The 13308-nt window shown below is 44.1% G+C and overlaps 2 protein-coding genes across 7 annotated transcripts in view; one reads left to right on the plus strand and one right to left on the minus strand.

The window, feature by feature from the left end:
- LOC111159802 (RAD52 homolog, DNA repair protein) overlaps nucleotides 1–7636 on the plus strand; it is a 40489-nt gene extending 32853 nt beyond the window's left edge. For 2 of the 3 annotated variants that reach the window (XM_022522417.1, XM_022522418.1), the window contains exons 8-12: nucleotides 1454–1650; nucleotides 1793–1929; nucleotides 2901–2993; nucleotides 3348–3563; nucleotides 4221–7636. In XM_022522417.1, the coding sequence (XP_022378125.1) occupies nucleotides 1454–1650; nucleotides 1793–1929; nucleotides 2901–2993; nucleotides 3348–3563; nucleotides 4221–4282 (705 nt within the window). In that variant the 3' untranslated portion in view covers nucleotides 4283–7636. The remainder of the gene's footprint in view (nucleotides 1–1453; nucleotides 1651–1792; nucleotides 1930–2900; nucleotides 2994–3347; nucleotides 3564–4220) is intronic. The other variant, XM_022522419.1, reaches the window with a different exon arrangement.
- LOC111159801 (WNK lysine deficient protein kinase 1) overlaps nucleotides 5486–13308 on the minus strand; it is a 153887-nt gene continuing 146064 nt past the window's right edge. For all 4 annotated transcript variants that reach the window (XM_022522416.1, XM_022522415.1, XM_022522414.1 and 1 more), the window contains 2 exons: nucleotides 8978–9165; nucleotides 5486–8488 (listed from right to left, as the gene is read on the minus strand). In XM_022522416.1, the coding sequence (XP_022378124.1) occupies nucleotides 8171–8488; nucleotides 8978–9165 (506 nt within the window). In that variant the 3' untranslated portion in view covers nucleotides 5486–8170. The remainder of the gene's footprint in view (nucleotides 8489–8977; nucleotides 9166–13308) is intronic.

Genomic DNA, 13308 nt, shown 5'->3' on the forward strand with positions numbered 1-13308 from the left:
AATTTACCATCCTGGGGTGCCTGGGTGGCTCAGTCGGTTAAGTGTCCGCCTTCAGCTCAGGTCATGATCCCGGGGTCCTGGGATCAAGTTCCACAAGATTCCCACAAAGCTGGGATCAAGTCCCAAGCTTTGCCTGCTGCTCCCCCTGCTTGTGCTCTCTCTCTCTCTCTCTGTCAAATAAGTAAATAAAATCTTTAACAAAGATAAAAAAAAAACCACCCCAAATTTACCATCTTAACCATTTTAGGTATACAGATAGCGGTAGTAAATACCTTTGTCATCAGCTCCATCCGTCTCTATAATTCTTTTCTTGTAAAACTGAAACTGTAACGATAGCTCCCTGCTTCCTCTTCCCCGCGGCCCCTGGCAACCGCTATTCTACTTTGTCTTGCTTTTTTACTCTAAGTCCATACTTCATATAAATGGAATCATACATATTTGCCCTTTTGTGACTGGCCCTAATTTCACTTAGCATAATGTTCTCAGTACTCATCCTTGTAGCACAAGCTCATTTATTTTATTTTTTAAGTAAAAATATATTACTATTATTATTTTTTTTAAATATATTACTATTATTTTTAATCTCTTCCCCCGACATGGGGGCTCAAACTCATGACCCCGAGATCAAGAGTAGCCTACCAACTAAGCCAGCCAGGTGCCCCAAGTTCCTTTATTTTTAACCTACTTATTTACTTTCCAATGTAGATAAGAAATTTCATGATACAGTTGTCATTTTTAGGTTATCTTTATCAAAATGTGGTCATCTCAATTTCTCCTTTTCAATTATTCTATCAATATGAATTGAGGGAGAAGTTCTCCCAAGCGAAAAGCTCCGGGTTTCTGTAGTGCTTAGGGCCTGGAAGTAGAACACTGTGCCCAGTGCCATAAAGTATCGTTAGTTCTCACATTTGGTGAGATGCAGGAACGACCCCAAGTTGGGAGATTTCCCAGGAGCCTTTGCTAGCACCCTGCATCCGGGCTTTGCAAGTTTTCTTGTTCCTCTCATTGGAAGCAACCTGAGGCTTCTTCAGTGATGAGTGTTGTATTTAGGGGGACGTCCTAGGAGAAAGGGCAGAGAAGGGGTAGGCCTCCACAGATTACATATGATCATTTCCATGAAAAGAGTGAAAAAGTAGATAGCGTCAGACTGATCCAGCTGACGAGAGATTCAAATTAGGGTTTATCAACCATTTGCCCTGGATCATAAAGGTTCCTTTTTATCAAAACTTGATCAATACAGAATGGTGTAAAGTAGAACATGAAATTGTTTTACTGTAATAAAAATACTAGGTGAAGTGTGGATCCAATGTCTGAGCTTCTCAGGACCTAGAGGGAATGATGGATCGGGGGACTGTCAAATGCCATTTTTCAGGAATCTAGGTCATTGAGACAGGGACAAGGAAGGGGAAGTGTGGCTGGAAGAAGTTACTTACCCCCTTTCTGCCCTTCTTAGTTGCCTCTTGAAGTGGATTTAACAAAAGCAAAAAGACAAGATTTTGAACCATCTGTGGAACAAGCGAGATACAGCAGCTTCCGGCAGAACGTGGCTCTGGGGTCGCCCAAACCACAGGAGGTGACATCTCCTTGCAGACCGAACCGCTCGGGTGATCCGCACGCTGTGGGGCAGGAAGAGAAGGCCAGCGTCTCCCGGTACGGTCATGGTTCTCTCCCTCTCCTCTCCTCCCGGCGGGGTGGAACGTACCTTCCGGTTCACCGCCCGCGCCGGCGCATTGGGTGCTGTTCGCTGCGCTGGCCCCGGATCACCCCAGCTTGTTCTCTCGCGATGCTCAAGTCTGACCGGCGCTGAGAGCGAGGCCACCTACCAGCGGAAGCTCCGGCAGAAGCAGCTGCAGCAGCAGTTCCGGGAGCAAATGGAGAAGCAGCAGCAATTTCAACTGTCTGCTCGGGAGGTTGAGAAGAAGACTCAGGGTGTGTGAGAAGGGTGGGGGCAGGGGTTGGGGCCGAACCAGACCGCAGTAGGACTTCTCTTGGGTTCCGCGCAGGGTAGAGGAGTCTAAGCGCCTAAGATCATTTCCCCATTTTTCAAGACCGTCCTTTTTTTTTTTTTTTTTTTTTTTTTAAAGGGAAGGAAATGGCCTTTGAGAGAATCTAGAACTAGAAATTTCAGGGTAGAGAACATTTCTCTCAGGTACTTTGGCCGTGTCTGCTAGAATAAAGCCTTTCAGAGTGGTCTGTGAAGAGAAGGCGGAATGGTTTGAGGATAATGGGGGCTTTTGGCCAAGCTTCATCCTTGAACTTCAGTTTATTCGAGACAACTTAGTAGTAGCACAGACTATTTTGTCTTTCCCAGAGTAGAAACAAAGAAGGGGCTTATCCCAGACCAGCTGGACTTTTGCCCAGCTTCTCTCTAAGATTCAGAGGACTTTCTTCGCATTTAGTTCATTAATATTCCCCTCAGCACTGACAGGCTTAAACTAGTGTAGGGGGAAGAAAACTTATCGTGGTGGGGATGTTCTTAATAGTAACGGTTATTCTGGATCTTGAGCTTCCAAGCCACTGCAGGAGCTCCTGGCAGGAAGGCTGCGGGGGAGTGACCTCCCACAGCCAGAGCTGCAGTTTCTATTGGTTTTAGATTTTGAATTTCTGCTTAAGATTTTTTGGGGGTGGGGGGGAAAGGACGAGATAGCTTCTAATAATAACCTATTTTTGCTGCTTAAGGAGAAATGAACTCTTCCACCCCGTCCCCCAATTTGGTGAGAAGAAAAAAGAATCCAGTCTTTCTAGTCTTGTAGATCTGTAGGCGGGGACGGGATCAGGAATCTTCTCTGCTCCTGGCTGTGCTAGAAACTGGTGTGACTCTAGCAGCTTCGCTCTTCTGAGGCTCTCTCCAACGGTTAAGTGATTCTGTGACTTTGTCTTCCCCACCCCCCACCCCCCAGTGACTCTGGCAGCACTGCCAGCACCTCCTCTGACGCACAGCACCCCTGTGACTGCTGTTTCTGAACCACTCGCAGAGAAAGACTTCCTTACAGGTCGGTAAGAGCTATGGGCATGACTTAAGCATTGATCAGTAAGTACAGTAAGTACCTATGACATGCACTTTTGGCATAAAAAAAAAATCTTCATTTTTATCTGTTTTATAGTCCCATGAAGTTTTGGGGGAAAAGGGAGCCCAATGGACTGATGGCAGGTCTGAGGACACACACTTGGCTCCTCTATTGACCTAAGAGAAGCTCCAGTGTACTTTCAGGGGTAGGGGAAAGAGAAATGCCAGGAGCTCTCCCAGTCCACGTGTGACGTGGGATTTCTTAGGACCAGCTTTCCCCAGCACTTTATGTGAAAACACTGGGCGATGCTGCATTTTCCCATGATCTTGGTCCTTGCAGACAGTCTCGGAATGTGGGATATGGATCCAGATGCAGGGGACAGTGATGTCAGGCCCTTGTCTAAACCAGAACTGCTCCAGACCTCTGCTACACCAGCTCTGAAGAACCAGAGGGTGACTTGGGACAGGACCCCACAGAACATCTGCCACCAGAATCCACAAGCAAAATCAGGACCCTCGCGTTTGCAGACTCACAACCTCAACCAAGATGTAACAGGTAGTGAAGTGTTTAGGACAAAAATGAAAAGAACTTGGGCTTGAGTCTATGCCTTTTAAAGGAAGAATGATATTCTATTTGAAGAAGTTGGGTACTGTCATGCCAGAGGAACAGCGGTCTAAGAAAATGACAAGTAGGGGCGCCTGGGTGGCTCAGCAGGTTGAAGCCTCTGCCTTCGGCTCAGGTCATGATCCCAGGGTCCTGGGATCGAGCCCCACATCGGGCTCTCTGCTCGGCGGGGAGCCTGCTTCCTCCTCTCATTCTCTGCCTGCCTCTCTGCCTACTTGTGATCTCTGTCAAATAAATAAATAAAATCTTTAAAAAAAAAAAAAAATGACAAGTAACTGGTTTGAGCCACAACTTTTCCTTTGAGGTCCTGACTAGAGGTGCAACCCCTTGTAACCCTTGATAGTAGTAGGAAGCTTAACCACGAACTGAATGAAGAGCTTTCCTCATTAAAGTAGGCCCATCGCGTTTGGCTACTGCAACTTGATCTAGCGTTGACGGAGGGCTCTGCCCTCGTAACAGTTTTCATTCTTGGCTTTTTAGCTTAAGTTAGGATTGTTAACTAACAGAGTTCAGAAATTCCTAGCTGTCAGTTTCTTTCTTACTTGGAAAATAACAGCAGCCACATTTAAATTATTTTTTCTCCTGTAGGAAACTGTGATATCACTGGGAAGAACCAGGACTTGAAGAAAAGGAAATTGGATCCATCCTAATGGAGGCTCAGGTCACATCCTTGACTTTGTCAGAAAGGGACTTTCAAAAACTACTTTTTGGTCATAAAACTGTTCATCGTTCCTAGGGAATGAGCTTTATTTCCAAGGATTTGCCTTGCTTCAACCTAACCAGAGGACCTGACTGGTGGAGTCTGCCGCAGATAAAGCTGAGCAGTCAGAAAACCACGCTTTAAAAGAGCTTGTCACACCCTGCAGGGGGAGGCTCGGAGATGGACCACCTTTTCTTTGGCTCTCGAGGTTCTTCACTATTTATTCCCAAGCTGCTGTGTTAGTATGTATAGAAATTTTAGGAATGCCCAGTGGCTACCTGTCCTGTAAGCAACATAAGCCATGCTACTAAGCACCGACTTTTACAACTGCCTACATGGAACTGTAACGTCTGCCTTCTTTCACCGTGGGGCTCGGGCCTACTGTAGTCCGCACTGTGTTGTGTAGCCTCCTGAGAACGGAAGCTGCAGTGGCGTTTAGCTCCTTGCATCAGTCCTGGCTGCAGTCTTCATCTGTGATGACCTCTCGTTGACCGGTTTATGGTGTCACTATCCTGCAGTTTTTTTCCTGATCAAGGAAATGATTGAAGGCCAAAGAAAAGGCATTTTAAGACAGCAAAATAAATTCTTTCCTTTGTAACAAAAGACACAAGTGGGTGTTTGTATTTCTCCATTTCAGATGTGAGATATAACCCATCTTAACTTGGGCTTTTTTTATAGTTTTAAATGTTTCATAACCCCCCGCCCCCATGATGAATTTGCAGGTTCTTTTTAAGATGCATCTTGGGCTGTGCCTTTAATCTTCAAGCTGTGGCTTTTATTAATTTTTAGATCACAGATCCATTTGTGGGAAGCTATGAACCCGAGGCAGGGAACTCCTTTAACGTACAGGAAGGCAGTCAGCCATTTCTATTCCCTTGGAAGATGAAAAGGCTGTAGCTTCCCGTGATTTCCCCTTTATCGTATCTCTCATTACATGGATCTGGTCATGTGTTCATCTTTTGGTTTTGACATCCTTACCTTTTTTCTTCCCCCAGAAAAAAGTCTCTCCCTTTTCTGAAGCGTAATCTTAGTTCAGAACTGCTGCTTTAAAAAAGTTCCCGGAATCAGGAATCCAGTTATAAACTGTACACAACTCAAAACTGAGCTAATGAGATCATGAAAAAGGAATTTGCTGGAAATGAAACCCCACAGCTCAACAAAAGCAAGTTTGGTTTATTTGAATGGTTTCATTAAATAAGTCTACAAAGGTAACAAACTGAAGCACGAAGCGCAGTCTTACAAGAAGCGCCACACCCAGAGTTAGTGCAAAATGTACAATTAACGGCTGCTGAGAAACCCCCAAGGTTTGAATTCAGTTTATTTGTTTTTTTAAACAGTGTACATTGTTAAATAATGTAAGGAAAACATTTATAATTCAGAAAGATTTTTTGTAATGTGGAAAAAGATACTCAAAAGTGTACTATTAACACAAAAATAATTTAAACAGTTCAGTAGCACTAGTTCATTCCTCTAGGCTTTAGTTACTTCATCCACAGGAGGGGAAAAAAAAAATCAACGGTAAATAAAACCAGTTCTTACTTTTTGTGTGTAAGTGTAGAGATCTCAAAATTAAACCAAAATAATAAAAAATAATGTGCTGCATTTGGTTCCCTCGTTCCTCTAGTAAAAAGTACGGTTTCATTGATCTTAGGTGGTCCGTTTCTCATTTACTTGGCACCTTCTTTGTTCTATCCTTACTCTTCCCATCTCCCCAAGAATCTTAAGCAGAGAATAAATAAGTAAACAACTTTGAAGCAGGGCTTGGAACCCCTGTCCTTTTCATTTCTACTCTCAGTGTTCTGTGCATCTCCGGGACCTAGGCTAACTTACTGACGAAAACAGGGCCCACGAAGGAACAACAGGATAGGACAGCCAAGCAGGCTCCCCTTATTGTGGTGATTCCTAGGATGTGCTGTTGAGGTGGGTAAGAGACTGGAAATGTGTTAACTTCCCAACTCAAGACTCAAGAGAAGAAGCACCCAAAAAATGAGGAGTCCTAGCTTCTTTCTGCATCTTCACAGATAAGAGATCCCAGACATAGCCAATTTAGGAGAGTTATTTCCTGAAAGCTCTGAAAATAACAGAACTGCCCATTACAACTAGGCGTAGCACTACATAATACTGATTGGTTGCAGGGCAGTATTTGTTTATATGAGAATGTGAGAATATCAGCTGCAGTTCTAGACACAGAGGTGGCACAACAGATGTATGATCCTGCAACCATCTGGACATCACACAGGAAATGAATAGGAATAAGCACTCTGTCTTATGATGCTTAATTCAGATGTGGGTCCACTTTCCACAAAATACAGTACCCCAAGCTGAGAAATGCATGATATATTTGCAACAAGAGGAAAGCAAAGTTTTTCTTAGAGCATCTTTCTCCATCGGTGACTTTCCACTATCAACGTTTCCCAACTTAAAAAGTAGCCCCCACCCCTTCCCTTTCTATTCAGCCATTTCCACTAGGTCTTATCTGTCAAGCCTGACGATTAAGTAAGGCTCATGGCACCCCGTGGGCCAGGCAGCACACAGCTTCCTGACAAGTCTGTTCTCCTGTTCTTAGTCTTTCTTTCATTTATCACACACCACCCTTAATCTTTTAAATTGCTCAATTTTGTTACCACACCCCTCCTTACTGTTCTTGAAACAGGAACTTTCTGCTTTCAACCACTGATGTCAACTTAACTTCTCACCCTGCTCATCTTACACCTGCTCTAGACAAAACTGAATGACTTAAAAACAAAACAAAACAAACAACAAAACACTCAGTTTCCCTTTGGCATAATCCTCTGCTGGGGTCACATGGACCTAATATCCTTCCATATGCCCTCTGCTGACCTGGGGTCTGATGAGAAGTTGGTGCTAATGGCAGAAGCAGTAGAAGTCCAAGGCACTAAAATATCCAGCAAGCAATACTGGGAGAACAGAAGTATTCAAGTACAGTAATTTATATAATCTTACATTCACATTTATTTATCTACTACAATGGAAATACAAAGGAAAAAGCTAAAGTGTCTCAATAAGTAAAGGACAGAGCTTGCTTTTTTTTTTTTTTCTCCAACTTTTTAAACCTTTCATATTTTACTCTTAAAACTACTGTTGTCCAACAACATTTATATATCACAGTGTTTCCACATCAAAACTGATGGCAAAGTTACATGTCCGCAGGGGACTTAATTTTTTTTCCTAATTGCTAATGCTGCAGTCAAAGCTGCTAATATCATTTGCTTAAAGCACTAATGACCTATTATAAGAAAGGGTTGAAACCTCAGTCCCTTGGTGTTTTTCACTGGGTTCTAAACCAAAAAGAAAGAAAGAAACAAAAGTAGAAACAAAGAAAGGAAAAAAGGAGGGGGAACAGGGTAGGAGAGAGCCCAATAGTTTTTTTGTTTGTTTGTTTTGTCTTGTGGTTTAGATTCTTGAGGGAATAAGGGATTTGGGGTGGGTACCAAAATTAAGAGCTCCACCCATTTGAAAATACAGATGGGTTTGGTTTTCCACTGAGCTCTCTTGTTGCTTTCTGATAAATGATTCTCTTTTCTTGCCCTAACTATTGGGTGTAGAGAAACAGGAAAGCATAGTTTGAAGCCGCCCCATCACAAGAAAGCTGCTCTTTTCTTCTTTTTCCACTCCAATAAATGGTGAAAGGGGAGGGACAGTCTCAATTCTGAGGGCTCTAAGCGGTATTAAAAACATTCCTTTCTGGCAAAAAATAACCAGTTAAATGCAGCACTAGTAGTTAGTATATAGGCTACTTTCCCATTTCCCCCCCTCCCACCCACCCTTCAGCATTCCATCTCCTGCCCCCAAATCTACTCAGTTAATGTCTCTAGGTCTAAGTGGTCCGCAGGTTGGAACCTGGGGGGTTGCTGATGGACTTCTGCAAATTGCTGATGTTGAAATTCTGTAAGGAGGCAGTTCCCACAGGCTGGAACTGGCCAAGCGGCTGTGGTGCCGGGCCACCTGTCCCACTCCACTGAGTGCCAAAGGGGGGAGCTGGAAAACCGTACTGCTGTGGGGGGCACATAGACTTGGTGAAGTGACCTAGAGAGGTAGCTGATGCTGCAGAGATGGGGGCAGAACCACCCAAATTTGAGGTCATGGAGATGCACAGCTGACCAGGTGCAGAGAACTTCCTTGCCATTCCAGGGCCCTGAAAACAAAACAACTGCATGTCAAGTTTGGTGTGGGTATAACCCAGAGGGGAAATGGGTGGTACCAAATCTAATTCTCAAACTGGGGCTGTTCGAACCTTACAGGGCATAGTAAAACCAAAATCAAACCTTTCACAGTTACTGTCTCTTTACACTTGCCAAATAAGGGTAGAATAACTACCATGCTTGGAAGTGGGCAGAGTCACGTGCATGTGTGTGTGTATATATATATATATATATATATATATATATGTATGTATGCAATTCAGGGTGGTAAGAGAAAAGGGGAGAAAAAACTGAGTTGACAAACAGGGAGCTAGGGATTCAAAGACAAAAGGGTAACTGGGTGTTAGAATTTCTGAGCTGCTAAAGAAGGCTACTACATGGAATGCTAAGCACTAGTTAGGTAGTTGTTATCACCTCTGCTTCAGGTGTGTGCTAAGTGATACTCTGCTAGATTAGGGAAATGACAAAAAGAGAAGACTTGCCTCGTAATTCATGTGTCCTTTGCTTCCTCTCCTGCCTGAAAGATTCATGGCATCTCGGGCCCAATTGTCTACCAGCTTGTGCAGGTCATCTGTGAATGTGCCCTTCCTGCTGGACGTCATGGTAGGAGGCTGAGCTTGGGCGGCTTGGCTGTTCACTGTTCCCCCAACGGTGTTTGTGCTGCTGGTCCCTAGAATTAGACGAAGCAACAGAATACAACCATTAAAAGGAGCTTGGGTTAGAACTTCAGAAAGAGGGAAAACTTCACAGGACGATGAATGGCAAGCCACTGAATGAGGAGAGGATAAGCTGGGAAGGCATGCAAGAGGGGAAGGGTTCAAGGGTTTGTCTGGCCACATGTTCTGACATAAGTAACAGGGTAATGAAAACAGATTCTCTTTAGGAGTTGTGGCAGATGAAGCTAAAAACTCCGGATGAGGGCAGACACAAAGGCTGGGGACTGCTTTTAGCCCACTCACATGGTATTTCAGCGCACTGAAACTCACTTTCAGCACCCCATTCCCAGCATCACGCTGATGAGGGAGGTGCGCTAAGGTCAGTGAGGCTCTAGAATGCTGCAGAATGCAGGGCAAAAGATGATGATTTCTTGAGCCCTGAGGCAGGGTTAAAAGCAGGAGTTAAAGGAATGCAAAGGTAGATTGCCTGGCCCGGGAAAAGATGGGGTTCCCAAACCATGTGGATACTATGCCACGATCATCAGCCATTCTTTAACAGAAAGAAGCGATAGGAAAGATAGCATGCTCTGTTCAAAAACCTTTTTCACCTGGACCCACACACACAAATTCATAAACATGAACTCGGGCGGAATGAAGGCTTCAACCTCTCCCATTTGCCTATGAGTTAAGAACCAAGATTACGCCTGAGGAAGATTCTCTGCAGTGCCTGAATCGTTCAACTGCAGGAAGACATGGTTTTCCTGAAGATGACCTCAGTTTCAATTGGTTCATGAATTCTCACCCCTCCCCCGCTTCCCAGAAGAGCAAGCACTCGCAAGTGGAAGCAACAGGAACATTCAGCTGAGGTAGGAGTGCAAAGGGAAGGAGGAAGCTTTGAGGTTATGATGAAGGAATTCTATTTCTATGGTTCGATGAGAAAGGAAGAAGGGGTCTGTGTCCTGCCTGATTTCGGCTCTGCTGGAGGGCACACTGAAGATTATTCGAAGAGGCAAGTTTTAGGGAAGAGGGAAAGAAAAGTCAGGATCTTGTTTTTCTTCCCTCACCCCCCACTTTCTTACCAGATCTCACATTTCCTGCAGAATAAATAAAAGCTACTAAGGTAAGTTGTGAGCTGCTAGGCCTTCAGATATCCAAGTAATGCTGGGGGCTCAAAGAAATGCATACATATTCCTGCTTTCCAGGTCCACGCAGCACCAGAGCACAGCGGCATGCCCCGAAGCAACTCTGCCACATAAAAGCCCTAGATAATCCGTTCACGGGCCTCACGTCAAGTTTATACCCCACCACCTTGGGAACGGCACATACAAGCATGTCTGCATTAGAGTAACAGCTAATTCTGAGGTGAAGCCGCAGAGTGAGGACGGTCACATGCTTCTTACCACCAAGGCAAGACATGGATCTACTGCAGCGTGTGTATTAGCTTACTTCTTAGTGCCCACTGGAGCCACAAGGGGATAGCGACTGCACAGACAGCGTGAAGGGAAGTGTCAGTTCCCCTCCGGTACAGGAGACCCAAGTGGAAAAGGATAAAAGCACAGGAAACAGCCTACCTTGAAAAGCAAGACAGACCATGGTGGGGAAGGAGAGAGGGAGAAGCGCAAGCAGTGAGGGTGGCAGTTGTGATAGTGATAAAATCCAGAAAGCAAGCATGCCACATGCATGAGGACTCTCTTCCTGTTTGAATAATAACTGCTTGGTGAGCTTGATGATGAGTGAGACAATCCAAATGAAAACCACAAACAATCACAAGTGAGCAGAACTGGTAAAAGCGAAATCTAAGCAGCTCAGTAGAGGCGAACACTGCTCGTTCGCGAGGAGCCGTGCTGGGCGTCACACCTCTCTAGTCGCCTCTGATGCCGTGAGGCTCCTTTATAACCAAATTTCATTTTTCATTTTAATCTGTCTTACACAGGACTGGATTCTGAAGTGGGGTTTATAGACCACGATGGGGGAGGGATCAACCATACAGTTAACCTTTTTATTCTGCTTTGTGAAAACAGGCTTTCCCATTAAAGGAAATAAACACGTCTCTCTCTGACCAGAAATGAACGCCTGGCAACAGCTGACTTGACTATGAAAGCTAGGAGAATGGATAGTACGTTTAGCGCATTTAGTCCATCTTAGCAGTAAATGGGTTAAGAACACTACTTGCAATGCAGGTATTTCTGAGAACGCTGACTCCCTTCCAGAGAGAGGTAACCTTGAAACCTTTCTCAGTTCTGCTGCAAAGCTCTAAGCAGTAGTCTATGTTTTACTACCCAAAATCCATTTTTAAATTTTTTCCTGCCATAATACATTTCCCACACCCCACACCCCACACCTCCAGATCCTAGGAACAATAATTTACTCTGAGTCACAGCTAATTGCCCAATACGCCAAATATACAGAGTTTTCTGACTGACCCTCTACGTGGCCGGTTGGGTAGTTGAACTGTCTGCACTTTAATGAGAAGCCACCAGTCTAAGAAGCCAACTCTATAAAGTAGTGCTTCTCTCTTCACCAATCCACCAGATGTCTCCCACTATGATTTGTGGATGTGGATTTTTCCGTGTTTGGATCAGTGCTGACTTCCCAGTGGGCGGAAAAGTGGCTGGCATGGACCTGCTGACTAAAGGACTCCCTTTCCCCAAAGAGCCAGGCATCCCTGATCTCTCTATATATCATGGGCTATCAACCCGTAATTGTCACAAAGCCAGACTCACAGAGGGTCATCACATGAGAGCAGACTATGAGGTGATTTCTTAATCTGCCAGTGGTCAGCAATTAAGCATGTTAAAAAAAAATCTTAGAAAAGGGTGCAGAACTAGATAGATGGAAAATGGGAATGAGGACGTTGTGAAGCTTCAGGGTTCCAAGAACTCATGGATAACACGCTTTGCAATCAAGGACCAAAAAGTAAGAGAAAGAAAAGATAATTACTACAGAGCTGGTTGCAAGGACAGACTTTTTTCACCATCTTCCCTGAAGCACAAAGAGAGAGCAACGTGTTAAAGATAAAGAAACATCAATGTAAAATATTAGAAATCTTTAGAATCTCCAAATAGCACACAAAGTCCCAGCAAGAGAAAGCAGAGAGAGAGACAGACTGGTGGGACCTTGGAGCTCCTGCCACAGGTAAAGTTCTATGGATGCATCTTACGTAGTTGTAACATGGGTGTCTGAAGAACGGAGGTACCTGGCTGACAGCAGAGCTTCCATACCCAATTTTGGATCTAAGAGTAATGCTCTGCACTAAGGTTCTGGGATGGGAGAGGAACTCCAGTCTCTCAGGTCTTACTGCTTGAATTGCAAATACCCAAGCAGTCTTTCCACTGACCCTGTCCCACTTTCTGTTTCTCCTGCTGGGTTGTTAAAAAGCACCTGATTAAATGCATTAGCAATTCTACCCCAGTAGACTGACAGTACCACCATTATAGTTTTGAGTCAATTTAAACTGGATGATACATTTCCAAATCCTAGACATACACACTAACCGCTTCCCCTCCAGAAATCTTTAAAAGTAGCTGGAAAACGAGCAACTTTTCAACATAAATAAAGCATTAAGCCAAGCCGTGCTTCCAAACCATAATCTATTTTGAGAGCACAGAATAACGCATCTAAAACTAGAAACATCCCACCTCTGTTAAATACCTGTTTTCCCTTCCATATTTGCTTTAAATCTGCCTCCTGCAAATTTGTTCACCAAGGCTTGTATGATGTATACTCAAGTGCCTTCAACAGAAGTAGGGTCTCTTTTTTTAGACCCAAAAGGAAGTGATAAGATTTAATATTTCTAGCCACTTTCATTTGATGTTACAAGTGTGCCACCACCTACCTTTAAGAGTGTGTGAGAATTTAATTAATTAATTAATCTCAAGTGTATCTCTCACATTATGCTTCGCAAAAAAGTCTTGGTTCTCTTTCTTCCCTCTTAGACATCTCAGGCTGTATAATATAGGCCTGACATGTTACATCCTACTTTACAACACTTGTCTCCTACTATTGAACTCTTTTCATCTTGCTAGCTGGACGTAGAAATTAAATGCTTACTTAAGTGTCAAGGTGCTAACATGCTCAGTCCAGCCTGGTCTAACCAGAAAAGTTACCCAGCTGAGTACCCAAAAACCATACATGCTTTGGAAAGCTACCAAATTGGA

This window comes from Enhydra lutris, unplaced genomic scaffold (assembly GCF_002288905.1).
Source record: "Enhydra lutris kenyoni isolate GAN:26980312 unplaced genomic scaffold, ASM228890v2 scaffoldscaffold69, whole genome shotgun sequence".
NCBI lineage: Eukaryota > Metazoa > Chordata > Mammalia > Carnivora > Mustelidae > Enhydra > Enhydra lutris.